General features: G+C 39.2%; 1 protein-coding gene across 1 annotated transcript in view; it reads right to left on the reverse strand.

The window, feature by feature from the left end:
- Positions 1 to 4887: 4887 nt before the first annotated feature.
- Afg1l (AFG1 like ATPase) overlaps positions 4888 to 19308 on the reverse strand; it is a 169461-nt gene continuing 155040 nt past the window's right edge. Inside the window, exons 11-13 of the mRNA XM_070010860.1 lie at positions 15431 to 15571; positions 11555 to 11668; positions 4888 to 10596 (exon numbers count right to left, since the gene is read on the reverse strand). Coding sequence (XP_069866961.1) covers positions 10468 to 10596; positions 11555 to 11668; positions 15431 to 15571 — 384 coding nt within the window. The 3' untranslated portion in view covers positions 4888 to 10467. The remainder of the gene's footprint in view (positions 10597 to 11554; positions 11669 to 15430; positions 15572 to 19308) is intronic.

Raw genomic sequence — 19308 nt, forward strand, 5'->3', positions numbered from 1 at the left:
TGTTACTCTAATCAACAGAAATCAACTGCTACTTCTTTAGCAAATGAATTTAATATTCTACATGTTATAGAGTTTGGTTAAAATATGATAGGTTATTAATACAAAATGAGGGAGACATTGTGATGATAGTATCTTTTTTATACTATGCTCCCTGAATTTAGGGTTCTGAAGATGGATTATGAAGTCTGAGAGAAAGAAAAATTAATTCCATTTCTTTCAAACATCTTTGAGAAGAATAATGGTCAAGTCATTGTAGTTCCCACTTGTTGCATTTCCAGAGCACTGGCTAATTTCCCAGGGCACTCAGCACACATCGCTGCACTGTCACTCTCTCTCTCTAATCTACAGTGGGAGACAGGCAGGACCTGCCATCACCCAGCCTTCCCACTGCACAGCACCACTGTCCTCAGTCCTTTCTCTGTTACTGTATTTCCCGGCTGATTTGAGTACCCTTGCTTATTCCCAGAGTACCAGCTCGCTTCCCTCTTAACACGTCTCACACTGTGTCCACTTGTGTTCCTAACAGGTCATGAGGCCAACATGGCCAGGCAGTTTGTTCCATTTATGTTGGTGTCCCTGTAACCTGGCTCTTAGCACAGCACAAAATGATGAATGAATGAATCAATGAATGGTTAGTGAATACTTCTATGCTAATCTTAACAGCTTTATTGAGATGTAAGTCACATACCATAAAATTTAACCATTGAAAGCACCCAGTTCAGTGTATTTTGTATACTCAACACAATATACTTTGACAGTTTTTTGTTACTCTAAAAGAAACCTTGTGCAAATTAGGAATTATGCCTCATTCCTGCCCCCATCGCCAGGCACCACTTTCCAACTCTACAGGTTTGCTTCCTCTAGACATAATATATACATGGCATTATATGGTAAAAGCCCTATGGCTAGCTTTTCCCACTTTGAAGATGTTTATCCATTTTGGAGCAGAAATCAGTACTCCATTTTTGCTATGGAATAATACTCCGTTACATGAATACATCTTATATGTATCCAGCCATTAAGTTAGAGGACACTTGGGTGGTTTCCTCTCCTTTTTGGCTACTATGAATAATGTTATTAATATTCATTCACATGTTTTGCAGGGATTCAGTGTGGTGAAGAGTCTGGGATTTTCAGCATTCATGTTGTCTCCTTAGCTGGGCCTGAGGGCCTCAGTCATCCCTAACACAACCTCCCAGCTCATACTGCTCACCTTCAAGTGCTTGATCTAGATACTTTCTATTCTTCTCTCTTTTTACAACTGTTGACCATACCCCTTTGCTTCTGATACATAAATGTCATTTGTCCATGTCTTCTCATCCACTGTGCACCATCTCATTTCCTCCTCCCATAAACCCTGTCTCTAGTGTATTTATGTTGTTGCCTATATATGTATATATATATATAAAGATATATAGATAGATTTTGTATTTCAGTGAATACACATATAAGATGTATACATATATATACATATACATATATGAATTCTTTTCTGGAGCTGGGCACTGTTGGCTCACACCTGTAACTAGCTACTTAGGAGGCTGAGATCTAAGGATCATGGTTCAAAGCCAGCCTGGGCAAGAAAGTCCATGAGACTCTTATCTCCAATAAACTACTCAGAAAAAGCCAGAATTGGCACTATGGCCTAAGTGGTAGAGCACTAGCCTTGAGCACAAAGAGGCTCAGGTTCAGCGCCCAAGCCCTGAGTTCAAGCCCTAAGACTGGCAAAAAAAAAAAGAAGAAGAAGAATTATTTTCTGTGTAGGCTTTCTAATTTTCCTCCAAGAGGATTCTTCTTTTTCTTTACAGTGTAAAATTATTCAGGATTATATACTTCAGTTTTTCCTTATATATATATGACCATTGTGAAGAACCTATAGTAATTTTTAAGTTCTTTTATCTTACTGTGCCTATAAGTTTAAAGTAATAAAAATTTAAACCTTAAGATTTGAAAACATATACACAAGAAATTTACAAAAGGATGATAGACTTAAAGGAAGATTCCAATGATGTAACTTCTCTGAACAGCTAAAGAACAGTCTAACAAAATGAATACCAGAAAGCTGAAATGTTTTTGTTTGGGAGGTGCAGAAAGGGGAAAAGTGCTAGTACTGGAACTTGAACTCAGGGCCTGGCATTGTTTCTTAGCTTTTTCAGTAAAGGCAAGCACTCTACCACCTGAGACACACCATAGCTCTACTTCTGGCTGTTTGGGGGTTAATAGGAGATAAGAGTCTTACAAATTTTCTTGCTCAGGCTAACTCTGAAGTGTAATCCTTAGACCTCTGCCTCCAGAGTAGCTAGGATTTGGCAAGTGAGGCACTGGTGCCTGCCACCAGGGTTTCTGAGCTTTGTCCATGTTGCCATGCCAGTACGGCTGTTCTTCCCAGTGTGCCGTACCTGCCAGAGGTCCCACTGCATGCCATGCCCACGTACCTGCTAGTCCCTAGGATTGGGTGGACTCAGTGGACTCACAAAGACTCCAGTTAATCCCGCTTTTGATGCTGTTTCACTGCTGGCAATAATACATCCCTCTCCAGATTGCTGCAAGGATTAGTACCTCAAAGCTCTGCCAGTTGCGGTGACTCTAGCTCTTTGCCATCACAAATGGGGCTGTGAAGAGCCATCCCCCGCCCCCGTGCATGCTCCCTTACCCCCTCCACCTTTTCTTATGCCATCTTTCAGGGTCCCCATCTTCATTAATGAGGCCACTTTTGTTACTACTGTTGCAGAGAAAGTCCGAGATCTGGGCCTTCTTCACAACACTAATTTCCCAGTGGTGCTATCTTGGGCAAACCACAGATTGTTCTGGAGCCTTGTTTCCTCACAGTTGGGATAATCCTCACCCCCTCCCTCAGAGAAGGCTGTGGGGTAAACTCCAGGTGGGAGTAAGTGCTCTGTAACCTTGGAGATATTGCCTGGTTTATGGGGATGGAGATGAATGGAAGAAGAATCCAGGCCTCTAGAAGGTAGGAAACGGGGATCCAGAGGTACCAGGGGAGTCTAGTACCTGAGAATGGCCTCACAGGTCTGTGGACTGGGTGTCAGAACTATGACAGCAAAACTCTATGCTCCCTTGAAAACATTCCAGCCAAAGAATCAGTTATCCCAGGACAGGAGACCTAGCTGCAGGCCCATCTCTACATGGTGGCTAACTCTGTAGCCACAGGCAACATTTCTGTCCTCACTGCAAGTTAGAGCCTCATGGTGGGGCATTAATGAGTATGGATACTAGGGCCCGCCCCTGTACAATGGCACCTGTGTCTCTGAGGTGCATCTCCACCCCGGGAATGGGCAGCATCTGTTGTTCACCAACCTACTGCTAATATTGTTTTCCTATCAGTTCATCACACTGACCACAAGATGGTGCCCTTTTTCTGGGAAATCTCTGATGTGCACCAAAGGAGTAACAATTTTTTTGCTATGCTAAGCAATTGGAAAAGAGAAGGTTTGGAGCTGGGCACCAGTGGCTCACACCTGTAATCCTAGCTGAGATCTGAGGTTCACAGTTCAAAGCCAGACAGGGCGGGAAAGTCCATGAAACTGTTTATCTCCAATTAGCTACCGAAAGGCCAGAAGTGGAGCTGTGGCTCAAGTGGTAGAGTCAGACAGAGAGAAGCTCAGGCCCAGGACTGGCACAAAAAAATTAAATGCAATAAAAGAATGGGCTTGAATTATTTAACCACCTCAAGCATCTCAGTAGGCCATCTACTATATATTTTTTGATACACATACAAGACACATAGGTACATTTACTATGCATCTTTTTCTATACTACATCCCTTTTCCTTGAAAAGATACACTATCTTGGAGACTATACTATCTTTTCGGGGAAAGGTATATGGTATCTTAGACACCATTTGGGTTTGGATGGATGTTGTTTTGCATTCTTCATAGGGTAAGAATGCCAAAGCAGAGAACAGACACTGCTGCCCACTAATATCATATGCATTAGTATCCATTACAACTAATAACACATTTTATCCAGTTTTATCCATTTACAAAGAGCTCTTTACCAAGTAGCCTCAAAAAAATCTATAAAATGGGCATTATTATTATTATTATTTATAAGAGGATAAGGCTGAGGCTTAAGCACTATCTTATTTAAGGTCAGACTGGCAGAGTTGAATTTTCTAGCTCTAGATCTTCAGCCCTTTCTCCTGCATCCGAGAGATCATAGTCAAGTCTGGAGAATCCTTGAGAAAGGAAATTTCTCAGTATAACCTTTGGAAAACTTCACACACACACACATACACAAAGACAGATGTCCTGGAACTTCATGCCATGAGACACAAGGTGGACAGACATACCTGTCTGACTGAACTGTGAGGTCAACGGAGGTAAAGCTGTGAGGTCCTGGGGAGGAGTTGACTGCAGGCAGCACACTCAACAATTTTCTCTTCCAGGAAAATCAACTGCTACTTGATAATGGCCAAAGTTTAATCTTCATTCTGCCTTAATAGAAAATTGCAAACTCATCTCCAAAGATAACCCTTTTCTACCAGTAACTGATGTCATATAAGATCAGGGGCTCTCTGTATTTGATTCCAGAGTCCTGAATCTTGTATATACATTTTTGTAATTTGGGGAGGGGAAGGGAAATAACAAAGTGTTGAATTAAGGTTACAGGATATCCCATTGTAACAATGAGATGTACAAGACACTATGTTGAAAACGAACTTAACAACTTTGGGGCGGGGTGGTGGGGGGGGGGAGAAATTGGGGAGGTGGGGAGTGAAGGAATGGTAGGGGGAAAATGAGGAGGTAACAATGCTTGATAGAAAATGTACTCATTACCTTAATTGTGTAACTGTAACCCTCTGTTCAGTATTTTTACAAAAAATATACAAAAAAAATTAAAAAATAAAATACAAAAAAGATCAGTGGCTCAAGATAACTTAAAAATATTACTTACAGACCTGTTGCTATACAGATTCTCATAACGGATCAAAAACCCTAGTGTCAGAGATGCAGGCCACTCCAATCCTTGGGAAGTGTTTGTTCATTTGTTTTTAATCTCAGATGAAAGTGTGGCATTGGTAGGATCAAGTTAGATGGATGTGTGCATGTTGTGTTCAGAACAAAGGCAATGAAATGTAAAGTGTAAAAAAATAGTGTTTGGATCATTTTATTTTATTTTTATCTTTTGGACAATCCTGGGGCTTGAACTCAGGGCCTGGGTACTATTCCTGAGCTTCCTTTGCTCAAAGCTAGCACTCTACCACTTGAGCCACAACACCAGGCCTGAGCTTCTTTTGCTCAAGGCTAATTCTCTACCACTTGAGCCAAAGCACCACTTCTGTCTTTTTCTATTTATGTGGTACTGAGGAATCAAACCCAGGGCTTCATGCATGCTAGGCAAGCGCTCTACCAGTAAGTCACATTCCCAGCCCCTGATCATTTTATTGACTGTAATGTGTATATCAGCAATCCAGTATTCTTTTTAGCCCTTTTCTGTACCTTAGCTTTCCTATCTATAAAATGGCCATAACAGTACTCATTTCAGAGAAGGATCAAAAGAATTTATTAAGTACTTAGAACCATGCCAAGCACATCGTAAGCATGTGTTTCTTAAATAAGTGCTTATGTGCACATCCATTTTATATATTTTGCAAGAAAATTTTTAATTTACAAAACATTCAAGTAATTTTAACCTTCCATTATTTGCACACTTGTTTTTTTTAATTTAATTTAATTTTATTTGTGAACATACTGTACAGAGGAGTTACAATTACATGGGTATTTGCACACTTGTAAGTACAAGAAATACACTTCAGAAAGATTAAAGTATTGCCTTATGATTAAATTATGAAATTTCATTGCAGATGCATATATGTGAATAAAACAATACAATAGGTTTTTTTGGCCTCAGAAATAAGTTAAAATTGTTTAAATCTACCATGTTGCCTCATGACTACTGTTATCAGCAAATAAATTAATACTATCTAAAGAAATACAAAAGTAATGACAGCAATCAGGTTTTTATTCTTTTTTCTTTTTGGCACTTGGGATTGAAGGGAGGGCCTCACACTATCTATACAAGCATTACCACTTGAGCCATGCCTCTAGCCCTTTTTTTTTTTTTAAAGGAAAAGTTTCCTTTTCCCCCCTTACTTGCCTGCTGTTAAGTCTGGAAAGCAGCAATCATTTTAATAATGTTTTTTGTTTGTTTTTGCTTTTATTTTTATTTTTTTCTTGGTTGTGGGGTTTGAACACTGAGCCTGATTGTTGTCCCTCAGCTCTTCAGCTCAACATGAGCTATAGCACCACTTCCGGTTTTCTGGTAGTTTATTGGAAATAATAGTCTCACGGACTTTCCTGCCCAGGCTGGCTTTGAACCATAATGCTCAGATCTGAGCCTCCTGAGTAGCTAGGATTACAGGCGTGAGCCACCAGTGCCTGCAGAAAGTAGTAATCATTTTAGAGGGTATTCCGGACTCTGCTGGCTTCCCTGGTCTGGGTTTCTAAGAAGATAGGCTCTTCTTCCATAGCAGTACTTGGCTCCGACCTCCATTTCTTAGCATGGATGTAAAGCACTCCCAGTAAATATATGTGCTCTAAGAGATTTATGTAACTTTGGGGACAAAAACTGGATTGCTGAGAATTTAATAGGGACACAACTCAGAAGACACATAGAAACGTGCTTTCTGACCTATGGGTTGTTTTCATGTCTCATTTTGTATCACAAGTTGAATATCCCTATTTAGAAAATCTGACATCAAATTCTGAACCCTTTTCAGCACAGACATGACACTCCAAATGGAAAATTCCATGGCCACCTTGCATTTCTGGTCACAGTCAAAACACAGGCACACTACAAATATTGCAGACAATTACTTTCAGGGTATGTGTATGAGCTTTACATAAAATAAATGCATTTTTATGTTCAGACTGGGGCTCCATCCCCAAGATACCTCATTACAAATATATAAACATTCCAAAGTCTGATAATGTTAGAAATTCAAAGCACTTCAGATCCAAAGCACTTCAGATAAAGCATACTCAACACTCCTTTTACTAGAACTACCATATTGTTTTCTAGTAATAGTTAATCATTAAGATTTTTTTCTTGCATATTGTTTGGTGAACCAATCTTTGGAGATCAAGATAAATGAAGATGTATAATTTCCAGCCACCATGAAACTCCTTCCTCTTCCTTGCAGATAAAGAGATCAAGTCAGCCTTACCTTCTTGCCTCGTTCTCTACACAGCCTCTCCTCCAAGCTCAGAAAGCCTTTTCTACTTTGGCTCAGCCCTCCAGCCCCAAGGGGAAGAATAGGAGTACATCTTCCAGTTAGGTAGGTAAAGCTTGCATTATAGCTTCATCTACAGACATAATAGTTTAAAAGTTGTTTAAGGTCCTTATCACCAAGGTGATATAGGATAGCTACACTGAAAATTACATAGGCTTCTGTGCATTGAGTCAGGGCTTAATGCTTCATCATTACTTCTGTTAAAAAAAATTAGTCCAGGGCTGGGAAAGTGGCTCAGTGGTAGAGTGCTTGCCTTGCATGCATGAGGCCCTGGGTTCAATTCCTCAGCACCACATGAACAGAAAAAGCCAGAAGTGGCACTGTAGCTTAAGTGGTAGAGCACTAGCCTTGAGCTCAAGAGCTGAGGGACAGCGCCCAGGCCCAGAGTTCAGGCCCATGACTGACCAAAAAAAAAAAAAAAAATTAACCCAAATATCTCAACTCAAATGAACTTTTTCAAGAGCACCTGAGTGGAGCACTCTTCTACATACACCAACATATTCAGAGAATACACAGTTCCCATTTCTACTAGTCACTCTATCCATCTATCTGTCCATACCATCTTTTTATATCAAGAATAGTTATTAAAGGAATGTCAAAAGGAAAAGTAAAATTTAGGGCTAGAGGTTTGACTAAATTGTACAGTACTTGCCTCACATGCCAGTACTGCAGGAGAAGGGAGATTAAGATTTAAATAATAAAGGTAAACAGTTACATTTATTTCATCAAATAAATGGTGTATTTACAACAGTGTAAGCAATTTCCCTTTATTTTATTACCAGTCCTGGAGCTTGAAGTCCGGGCCTGGGCACTGTCCCTAAGCTTCTTTTGCTCAAGGCTAGCACTCTACCACTTGAGCCACAACACCACTTCTGGCTTTCTCTGTGTATGTGGTACTGAGGAATCAACCCAGGGCCTCATGCATGCTAAGCAAGCACTTTACCACTAAGACACATTCCCAGCCTTACAACTTCACTTTTGAAGCTTCAGTTTCCTTACCTCAGGATGTTATACTCAATTTCTAGCACTACTTTTTAAACTGGCCTAATGTAAATACCTAGTGTTAAGTTAAGCATATAGTGCTATTTCCCAATTTTCCCCTTTTACTTAATCTCTTGGAATTGTTTTACTTCAATAGAATATTTTGGAACCACATTTGACTTTAAGACACTCTAAAGTTTTCTCTATGGTTGCATAATCAACCAATGTACCTGCTTGACTATTTCAGGTTAATATCTAAAATAGACTATGTGGGCACCATTGTCTTACGCCTGTAATCCTAGCTGTTTAGGAGGCTGAGATCTGAGGATCACAGTTCAAAGCCAGCCCAAACAGGAAAGTGTGTGAGACTCTGATCTCCAATAAACTACTCAGAAAATGACGGAAGTGACATTGTGGCTGAAGTGGTAAAGCATAGACTTGAGCACAGAGAGGCTCAAGGACAGAGCCCAGGCCTTGAGTTCAAGCCCCAGGATTGGCAAAAATTAAATAAAAATAGACTACGGGAATAAGGATCAAATAGGATTCAAAGAGCTTACCTATGCTGACAATTACAATCATTGTTGAACCAACTCATCTCTGCCTATTTCCCTAAATCCTTGATCTTTACAGCACTTTTTAGACTTTATATTTTTTCTTTGTCTTTTCTGAAGAGGGATTTAAGACTCTCTTAACAGTTTCATCCCAAATCCCCTCTTAGTGATAATAGTGACACCAAGTGTTATTTAAATCAATCAAGATACAAGTTTGATTGGCAAATCAAATTTGTGTGTATGTGTGTTCGCACATGTGCGTGTGCCAGTTCTGGGGCTTGAAATCAGAGACTGGACACTGTTACTGAGCTTTCTTGCTTAAGACTAGTGCTCTACCACTTGCACCACAGCTCTGCTTCCACTGGTTCCACTTTTTGCTTGTTAATTGGAGCCATCAGTACCTAGCCGACAAGTAAGATTTTATTTAATGCTTTTTCCAGGTGGTTTCTATTTATTAGTAGGTCCAACTCTTTGCAGAGTCAAAGGCAAGGCAAGGAGCAGCATTTTGCAATGTCAGCTAGTATAGGTGAACCGTGGGAAGGAGTCTGCTATCCATGAGGGTCTGGCTGGTCTCAGATGAGCAAGTGTCCATTCTGCAGCAGGCATGTCCATGACTGCATTTCCTCCCATACTCTGGTACTTGCCTTCCCACTGGCTGACAGTCAGGGAACTGCCTGCAGAGCTGCCTGTTGGTTCAGATTTGGTATTTGCTCCTTACTTATTAACACTATACTCCTTGATTTACCCAGGTATCTCTGCATACACATAAGATCCAGCCTTGCCTGCCAAGCATGATCTCAAGGTTTTATATAAATGCAATCCTGCCTGCCAAGCATGATCTCAAGATTTTAAAAAAATACTCTCCCAGCTGGGCACTAGTGGCTCATGCCTGTAATCCTAGCTACTCAGGAAGCTGAGATCTGAGGATCACGGTTCAAAGCCAGCCCAAGCAGGAAAGTCCATAAGACACTTATCTCCAATTAACCACCAGAAAACCACAAGTGGCACTGTGGCTCAATTGGTGGAGCCCTTGCTTTGAGCTGAAGAGCTCAGGGTCAGTGCCCAAGCCCAGAGTTCAAGCCCCACAACCAACAAAAATTAAAAAATAAAAAATACTCTCACTAGCATGAGGAAAACCTGAAAATCTAGGGGATTTACTATAATTCACAGCCAACTCTCCTCCTTAAAGAAATCCCATATTTAAACCCACATTCTAAAATGTTATTCCCTTCAGTTTATAGAAAAATCAGAAAGCTCTTTTTCAAAGTAAAATGCAAGGTTCTCTTCCCCTTATAAAGATGGCCTTCTTAAGTGCTACAGCCATACAAGCAAAGCTGGAAATGTCCACATACCCTACATTTACTGTGCGGTTGTTGTTTAAGGTTCATTCAGGTGGCTTAATGGGAAGCTAACATGTCTGGTTTGACAGTAATCTTCACGAGTGGTAATTATAATATTGTAGTGCAGAAATTAGCACAAATAAATAGGCAAAAAAGTAGACCTATAAAAATGTAAGTCTTTAACTTACTAATCCACTACATCTTTGACAGCAATATTAGATTAAAATGGTCCAGAGGACAAAGTGCATAATTAATGATGAGAAAATGGTTCCTTCAAGTCTTAAAATACAGAGTTCTCCCTGTATTAGTCATTTATCTAGTTTTATTCATGTGAGATTGACAGTTACTTCTTGCTCCTCTCCCCTTCGTTCCAGTACTGTTCAGTCTGCATTTCTGTGAGTCGGGAAATTGTGCGCTGAAATGCAAAGATTTCCTCTTCTCCAGTAAACATGGAGAGCCCTTCTGCTGATTCCTGGTTATAAAAACAAACAAAAAAACAAAACAGCACCAATTAAAGCCACCCAAATGAAAACTTATAGAAGTACATTTTTTTCAAAAAGAAAAGCTTTGAGTAACCTATTTAGATTTAAAATTGCTATATAATTTCCTCAAATACTATCCTCTTAAGTGAGACTACAGAATCAACAGATCAAAACTGATAGGCTATAAAGAGCACAAACTGCCAGGAAAAGTTACAGCTCCTTCCTCCAAATGGGCTTTTGCCGGGGCAGAAGAACTGAAGTCTTCGTTCTTAGAGTTTGTGTTGGTATTTTACATCTTGACTAATGTTTGCATGGTCACTTTTTGAGAAATATAGACTGTAATATTCTTACAGAAGTAAAAACAAAGTCAATTCTGCTTGGCCTGAGGCAAATTTAGACTCCAAGCTCCAGAAGAACTGGGCAAGCATCAGCTTGTGTCTTCATAGCCTATCACCCACAAGTATCCCTGAAGTGTTTGCTAAAAGAAGATTCGGAGATGATTCATGGATTTCTTTTTTCAGCAAGGGCCTTCCTGAGTACTTCTTGAGTCTAGACTAACTAACCCACACACTTGGATTCTATCTCAAGCACTGCAGATTTAGCAATCATGAAGAACATCCAGAAAAACATGGTACAGCAGGGAAAGCCTGCAACCAGAAAGTTCCAGGTATGGCCCACCATTACTCAGCAGTGTGACTGTGGGCCATTAGTCCATCTCTCTGGAGTTCATTCTGATGGTCTGATGTGATCACTGAGTATTCCTTCTACTCTTAAATGGTAATTCTCTGAAGTTACTGATATTGAGGATAAGTCTGCTATACTTGAGAGAAAAGAAGGCAGCAAATCAATGGTTAACTATCTGAATTCTTTCTTCAAAATGTAACATGTATCAAACCAAAACAATTAAGCTGTTTTATAATAAAAAGAGATTATGTTAATATCATCTACCTGGCTCAGTCCCAAATCATCCATCAGTATTCTGCTTTGCTCCAACACACTGTCATCATGTTGATACAAAAATAAGCTTGATATAGGAGTCGACGCAGAACAAATTACCCGCACCTGTAATAGAAGAAAATAAGTAGATGGTGTTACTCTTTACATTTACCAAGTTGAAAGTAAGAAAAATTTCTCATAAGATAAAAAAATAATCTGCTCTTTCACAAAGGGAGCTTGGATCTCTGCTTTTAAAATGTCCATACTTTTTCTAATAGTTTGTAGTTAATAGATATATTGAAACTGAATAGTATTTTTCCAAATATTTCTACACAGACTATATCCCATGGAAAAGTATGGAGCAAAGGTTTAATTGGGACACTCCAGGACAGCAGGGACCTGAGCCAAGGTCTTCTGGTGCTAAGCTCAATGTTCTTTCCATTGCTGCTATGATTTACATGTTTGTGTGCTCTCCAAAATTCATGTTGAAACTTATTCATAGTATAGTATTATTAAGATGTAGGGAATTTCAAGAACGACTGAGCCACAAGAGCTCCAGAAAGATCTGCCTGAGTTCTTTTTTTTTTTTTTTTAATCCCAGTCCTAAGGCTTGAACTCAGGGTCTGAGTACTGTCCCTAAGCCTCTTTGTTCTCAAGGCTAGTGCTCTACCACCTGAGCCGTGGCACCACTTCTGGCTTTTTCTGAGTAGTTCATTGGAGATAGGAGTCTCACAGACTTTTCTGCCCAGGCTGGCTTTGAATTGTGATCCTGTGATCTCGGCCTCCTAAGCAGTTTAGGATTACAGGTGTGAGTCATTGGTACCTGTCTCCTGTCTGAGCTTTGATCATAGACTTTATAACCTCCTGAACTGTAAGAAATAAATTCCTTTTATTTATGATTTTCCCAGCATGTGATTATTTTGTTATAGAAACATAAACAAGCTAGGACAATTATACTTGACTCTCAACTTTTATGTCTCTGTGGAGCTGGTCCCTGTGTGTTGGCTCCCACATGCACTGTAAAAGAGGTAGTTATGTAACTTTACTGAGTAGCTGACAGCCAAATTCAGCCCATTATTCCTTTACTCCTTTATCCCTAGCTTCTAGAACCTACATTTGTAGCAGCATCCTGTCAGGACATTCTTCAAAAAGACTAGGCATGTGTGATAATATATTATAAGTGGCTTTTATATATTGCATGTTCAGCAGTTTAAATGCAAAGCATACTTTTCTTCAAATTTAAAACATCCTGGGGGCTGAGAAGGTGGCTCAGTGGTAGAGTGCTTGCCTTGAATGCATGGGGTCCTGGGTTCAATTTCTTAGTACCACATAAACAGAAAAATCCAGAAGTGGTGCTATGGTTCAAGTGGTAGAGCACTAGCCTTGAGCAGAAGAGCTGAGGGACAGCGCCCAGGCCTAAAGTACAAGCCCTACAACCAAAAAACAAAAAACAAAAAACAAAAAACAAAAAAAAAAATCCTGGTATTTTCAGGATTCCTATCTATCCTTTAAAAAATATACTAATACTTTAAAATAACATGCTAATATTTGGGACTCACCTTCCCATATCCAAATAGCTTTCTACCACCACTGATAAATTCTATTTATCACAAATGATATTTTTCATTATTTAAATGATAATACCCTTATTTTACAAATCTCCATGACTATATTCTATAATACTGTGTATTGCTCTCAATTTATGAAATAAGATAATTTGGGCTACACTTTAATATAGCATATAATCTCTAGGTGCATGATTTAGTTGGAGCTAATGGTGAGAGCAGTTTGTACATGCCAGTCTATTGCCAGACCAATCTTTCTTTCTTTAAATAAAGAAGTAGGTATGAGGTAGGATTGGGTAGTAAGGGATGTGGGCACAGGCTTTAAGATATGTCCAACTGAATTATATAAACATAATGAAATTCTTGTTCCTCCAATCTATGAGCCATCTATTATGTCCCTATACCACTTTTTTTGTAAAGCTTTGGCTGTAAATACAATGCTACCTCCAGAATCACACACTTCATTCCAGAGCTCTTGAGATGAGTGGAGAGTCTCTGCAGAAGACAACCACTCACAGCTGACAGGCCTTGACCCCTAGCTCTCTGACCTTGGCCTCTGCATTTCCTGACTTACTGATCATGTGTGTATTGGCTCTCTGGACACAAGCAGCAGGTTTTGTCGACACACTTAATGCAAGCTTTCCTTGACCCCTGCACCAGTGCTTGCTTGATGCATTTTATGTAGGCAAAGCTGTAAACACCTCATCCTAGCTACTCCTGGGGCCTGAACTCAGAGCTTGGGTACTGTCTCTGAGCTTCTTTTTTTTGTTGTTTTTGTTTTTTGGTCTGAGACTGGGACTCAAACTTGGTATCTGATGCTTTCCTCATTGGCTGGCACTTACGACCTGACCTGATCCATGCCTCCAACCCTATCCTTGAGCTTTTTTGTTCAAGGCTAGCACTCTACCACTAGAGCCACAGCTCCACTTTTGGCTTTTTGGTGGTTAATTGGAGTTAAAAATCTCAACAGGTTTTTCTGCCTAGAATGGCTTTGAACCACAATCCTCAGTGAGCCTCCTGAGTAGCTAAGAAACAGGCATGAGCTACCAGTGCCTAGCCAAATCTAGATTTTTAGGTAGCTCAGATGGTGGTTGATGCAGGTAGTTCTCAGAGGAATTCTCTGGGCCAACCCTCAAAACTTCTCCCCCAAGATAAGTGCAATCTTTCCTGAATCCCTTAGCCCAGGTGCCTCTCTGTGTCCAAAAGGTCATCCCACAGTGGTGACTGGCCACTGACTTCTCTACACATGATTGCTGTTTCCAGCCTTTGGATTGTAAGTTTGCAAAGGCAGGCACCCTGTCCAGCATTATTGCCATTGAATTTCTATTGCTCACTACTGTTCTTAGCATCATAAAGATGTTGAGTGAGTCAGAGAAACATTGAAATCTCACTTGTCCCTCCCAGTAGTTTGTTATGTGTCTCCTCTACCACAAAGTCTCTTCATTTTAGAATTACTATTCTAAGTCTATACAGTGACTAGGGAGTACAGACTCAGAGCGGTAATTCTAAATGCACTAAATGTCTCTTATAGTAAAGTAATAGTTAAGTAATTTGAAATTGCGCATACCTTGGCTGTCAGTGACAGCTCACCTTTATTGTGAGCTCATTACATGCCAGACAAGGCTCTTAGTGCTTATTTACTCATTTCATCCTAACAAGAATCTTGTAAAATAAGTACTAATTTTATCCCCTTATTCCAGAGTAGGAAATTTGAGTTCAGAAGACTAAGCAGGTTGTTAAGATAGGCAGGTTGGCATTAGGGCTCACTACCACTGAACTATATACATAACTGCCCAATGGCTCTGCAATCCATGCTAAAACATGTAAGTTGTTTTGTTTTTTTTTTAAAATACTAGTTACTGGTATTCTAAGTCACAGGGAGAGAGAGCTTCAGTACTGTGAAGATCCTTTAGTCATTTATTCAGTTGTTTATTCATTATTCTATCAGTCATTTATTTGGAGAACACATGTATACTAAGCAAGCAGTTGGGTCAGGCCTTATGTTCTTCATGACCATAGATGAGCCTGTTCCTTCTGGTGGTATAATGGAGTCATTAGCAGAGTGACTTGTTTGACTATACTTCTAAATGCTGTTATAAGTAACAGTAAGTACAGAGTATTTGTCTGTGTAATGATCTCTTATATATTTTACCTGGACCAGCTTCTTAGTCCTCTAAAGTAAATAGTTATTATCCTCAATCTGAAGATTAGAAAACCCAACACAGAGAGGTAAAGCTGGCTGTATGTAGAGCTAGGATTCCATAGGAGGACATCAGCCTCCACAATCAAAATGCAGTTTCGAGAAAATGTTTTAAATCCTTACCTTGAAATCATACAAGTTGTCAATGAGAGTTATGAATCTTCGAGCTTGAGTCATCTTTGCCAGCGTAAATTGTGGAATGTTTCGTAAAAGTAGTGTATCAAAATTCTTTGAGAGTTCCAAATAGTCACTGGCTCCAACTGCCTGTAATTAAAACAAAATCAAGGAAAATAAAAGAAATTAGTGTTAGTCACCTTTAGATCTGTTGAATTTGAAAATTAGCTTGTCACAGAGTGACTTTGACATGCCTTGAAGTGTCTTTGAAGTTTATCAGAATAGGTTAGGGACACTGACACTATACACAGTATGGCCTTAACAATGATTTTAAAAAGGAATGAGGAAAGAGATTAAGAGTGCAGTGAGGGTAAAAGAATACCTCAATGGTAAGGTACCTTTTATGTCAGTATTCTAAGTCCAGACTGCCATATTTTTTTTTATCTAGATGTCATCATTTTAAATATTTCTTACAAGTCAACTGCACACTGTCACTATTATTCAGTGGAGGTATTTTATAATGGTATATAGGATATTTCATAAAATAAAGACTATTCTTTCTGTATTTCTTCTGGAATAATTTTTTGTTTAATTCTATGTATAAGTTTTAAAGAGGAAAGTAGTAAGCTTTGCTAACTTTGTTAGGTACTACCTACCAAAAGGCTTGATTGAGCAGACATCTGAGACCTCTAGAATAATTTGGAGCTAGGCACCAGTGGCTTATGCCTGTAATCCTAGCTACTCCGTAGGCTGAGATCCGAGGATGGAATTCTGGGTGAGACTCTTATCTCAAATTAACTACCAAAGAAGCCACAAGTAGAGCTATGGCTCAAGTGGTAGAGTGCTATCCTTGAGCAAAAAAGTTCAGGGACAGCACCCATGCCCTGAGTTCAAGCCCCAGAACTGGCACCCCTCCCTTCCAAAAAAAAGAGAATAATTTGGAGCGTCTTGCTACAAAGAAGTTACATGATCAAGGTCCTCAAAGTTATCCAGAAAACTGCCACCTACATGAATTTAACACATGAACATTAAGAAAGCTATCTGCAAACACATTCTTTGGTCTTAGAAACATCCCAGGGAATGTGACCTCTATTCATCTCAAGTTGTGTGGGGGTAACTGTACTCTGTGAGCACCAAAATCATGAGTCAAATCCAGGAGAGTGCAGTACTTCTGACCCTGCTAGAATGGGGAGGAGATCAAAGACTGGGTAGCCACTATGCAGTCCCTCAGAAAGCTTCTGGATCACCATGACCAGCTCCTGGGACAGGAGTGGCTGTGCCTGTCCCTTGAAGATCCTTTTCTTGAGAGCTTCTTTCTTTGGCAATGATGATCTGGCCATGTTTCTGAGAGAATTGGGGAGCTCTAAGTATGAGAGTCTTTCTTTCCACTCGTGTAAAGCTACTGTATCCTCATGACCTCCTCTGAACAACGGAGTTCTCATGAAGGTATGGACATCCAGAATTAAGTTCTGGAGAAGGGATTCCATTGAGAGAAAGAGAAAAGGCAGTTCTAAGAAAGGTACAATGACTTTGGGACCTTGGCCACATAAAACCAGAGAGGAAGAGCATAGAGAATGAATGACAAGACTCCTTTAGAAATGTGCTTAACGTGACCTTTCCTTTCTTCCCCTCTCCCTTACTAGCTAAAAAAAACCACAGCTGGAAGGAGATGACTTTTGTCTTTTTGTCTTCTTTCTCTGTCTGGAGAATCTCTGTCTCTAAACCCTATGCTTGTATGCTTGACCTTAGCTGAATCAAGCTGCTCACCGTAGCCATGGAAGGGCTCAAGGGTGTCATGAGAACTCATTTTTGGTTTAGCTCTGACATTCTTACAAGGATGCTCTGCAGTCAAGGCTCAACACACCAGAAATGTATATTCATTTAGGAATGAAAAGCAAATGCTCTAGAATGCATGGGTTTGAATCCTTGGTCTGCTATTTATTAACTGGGAACTTTGAACAACCTATTCATACAGTCTTCCTGTTCTTTAGCTTTTCTATCTATAAAATGGGAATTTGATTCATATCTTACAATATCAAGAAGATTAGTGAAGTAATATAGTTAGTTAGTGTAGTGGCTGGCCCATGCCTTGGCATTCACATCATTTCACTACTTTTGTTATTATTATTTTCAACACAAATGATTGGGTTCAAATAAGTTGAGAATAAAGATATGGTATCAGTGGGAATCGGTTAATTTTGCTTCACAATTAACTGTATCCAAAACCCCTGAACAGCCTTTGTGACTTGCCTGACCAGAATCCCAGCAGGGCACAGAAGAGATTGTGTCATTACATCACCATGTAATGCAAACAATGCTCAGAATGGAAGGAGGAAGGCAAGAGTATCTTTTTACACTAAAGAATAACATATGTAGGCTGCAATGCTTGGTAAGAAATGTATGCATTATCCTGCCCATGTAATTGTAACCCCTCTGTACAATATGTTCACAAATAAAATAAAATAATAAAAAAGAATAACATGTAATATTCTCATGCTCTGAATCTATACAACTTCCATGAGATCAGTTAGAATTGTGTCTCATCTTTTGTGAATCAGAAAGTATATGTAAAAAATGTAAAACCTCATATTAGGTATTAGTTATGTATAATTAAGCTCACTCTTTATGCATGGATGTGATTTCTATCAGTGTAACTGCATGCCCAAGGAAAATCATTATCAGAAGTGCACTGAAGTGCCTGGGGCAACTGAAAATCAGAATTCTGCCCACTCAGCTATTTTACAAATTATATACCTTTGTCAGTAGGTTCTTCGTTTGTCATTGTATTAGCAAATATCTCTCTTCCTCATATCTCTAAAACAATCACATGCTCTTTCTTATAATGAAAGCAAAACCTAATACAGTTACTTATCTCCAATTAAAACAATAGTCAGGGTGACACTGCCCCAAAAGAAATGTACTTATTACCTGGCTTATATATCTGTAACCCCTCTGTACATCACCTTTATAATAACAATACAAAAATGTAAAAAAAAAAGTCATTAGAGGAATGTGGAGTTATAGTTTAATGCATGTAGTTTGGGATAATGAGAAAGTCCTGGAGATGGACAGTGGTTGTTCATGCCACCAAACTGGCTAAAATGGCAAATTTTACACTATGTATTATTTGTCACATTAACTAGCAGTCATTATAGTGAGAGGCTATGGATTGCCAAAGAAATCCCAAATTAAGCCACAGAGAGTAGTATTACTTTTTCTTTAAAAGCATGAGAAAGACTGAAATGTATTAAATAATAAAGTCTTTTCCTAAAAGGAATCAAGATTAACCTAAAATATGAAGTGGTTTGTGGTGCTGGGGATCAAGTTCAGAGGCTTGCATATGTGGGCAAGCACTCTAACTCTGAGTTACATACTCAGCCTGAGTTTATTTGCTTTTGTTATTGTTATTTTAGTGATTACTGGCTTTGATGTTGAAGTGTCCAAGAAGTAAATTTCAGTGCTGAATTTGGTGAGCTATGGTGATTCCTATTAATCAAAAGAGCTACTTTTAATTAGCTAATAAAATTTTACCATCATAGGGTACAATACAATGGAAACTTTGGAACCACTGGTTTTTGTCATTTCCCATTTTGTGGATGATGAATCTCTCTGAACTTTAGTTTCCTCATCTATAAAGGGAATCATATTAAGATTTATTGCATAGTTTCCCCCCTGATGAGTCTGTCTTGCCATTAGGTAAAAATCTTAAAACAATGGCTATACATAGTAAGTTCTCAATAAACGTTGGCTATTAACTTACAGAAATGATACATGCACAGAGCATTCCTTAGCACGTAACACTCAGTAAATAGTAGTTATTGTCTATTATTAGCTATCTATTATTACCTGTCTATCTAATATTAATTATTAAACAATCCTTTTCCCAG

Source organism: Dipodomys merriami, unplaced genomic scaffold, assembly GCF_024711535.1.
Source record: "Dipodomys merriami isolate MVZ:Mamm:240054 unplaced genomic scaffold, mDipMer1.0.p SCAF_8, whole genome shotgun sequence".
In the NCBI taxonomy this organism is placed as follows: Eukaryota; Metazoa; Chordata; class Mammalia; order Rodentia; family Heteromyidae; genus Dipodomys; species Dipodomys merriami.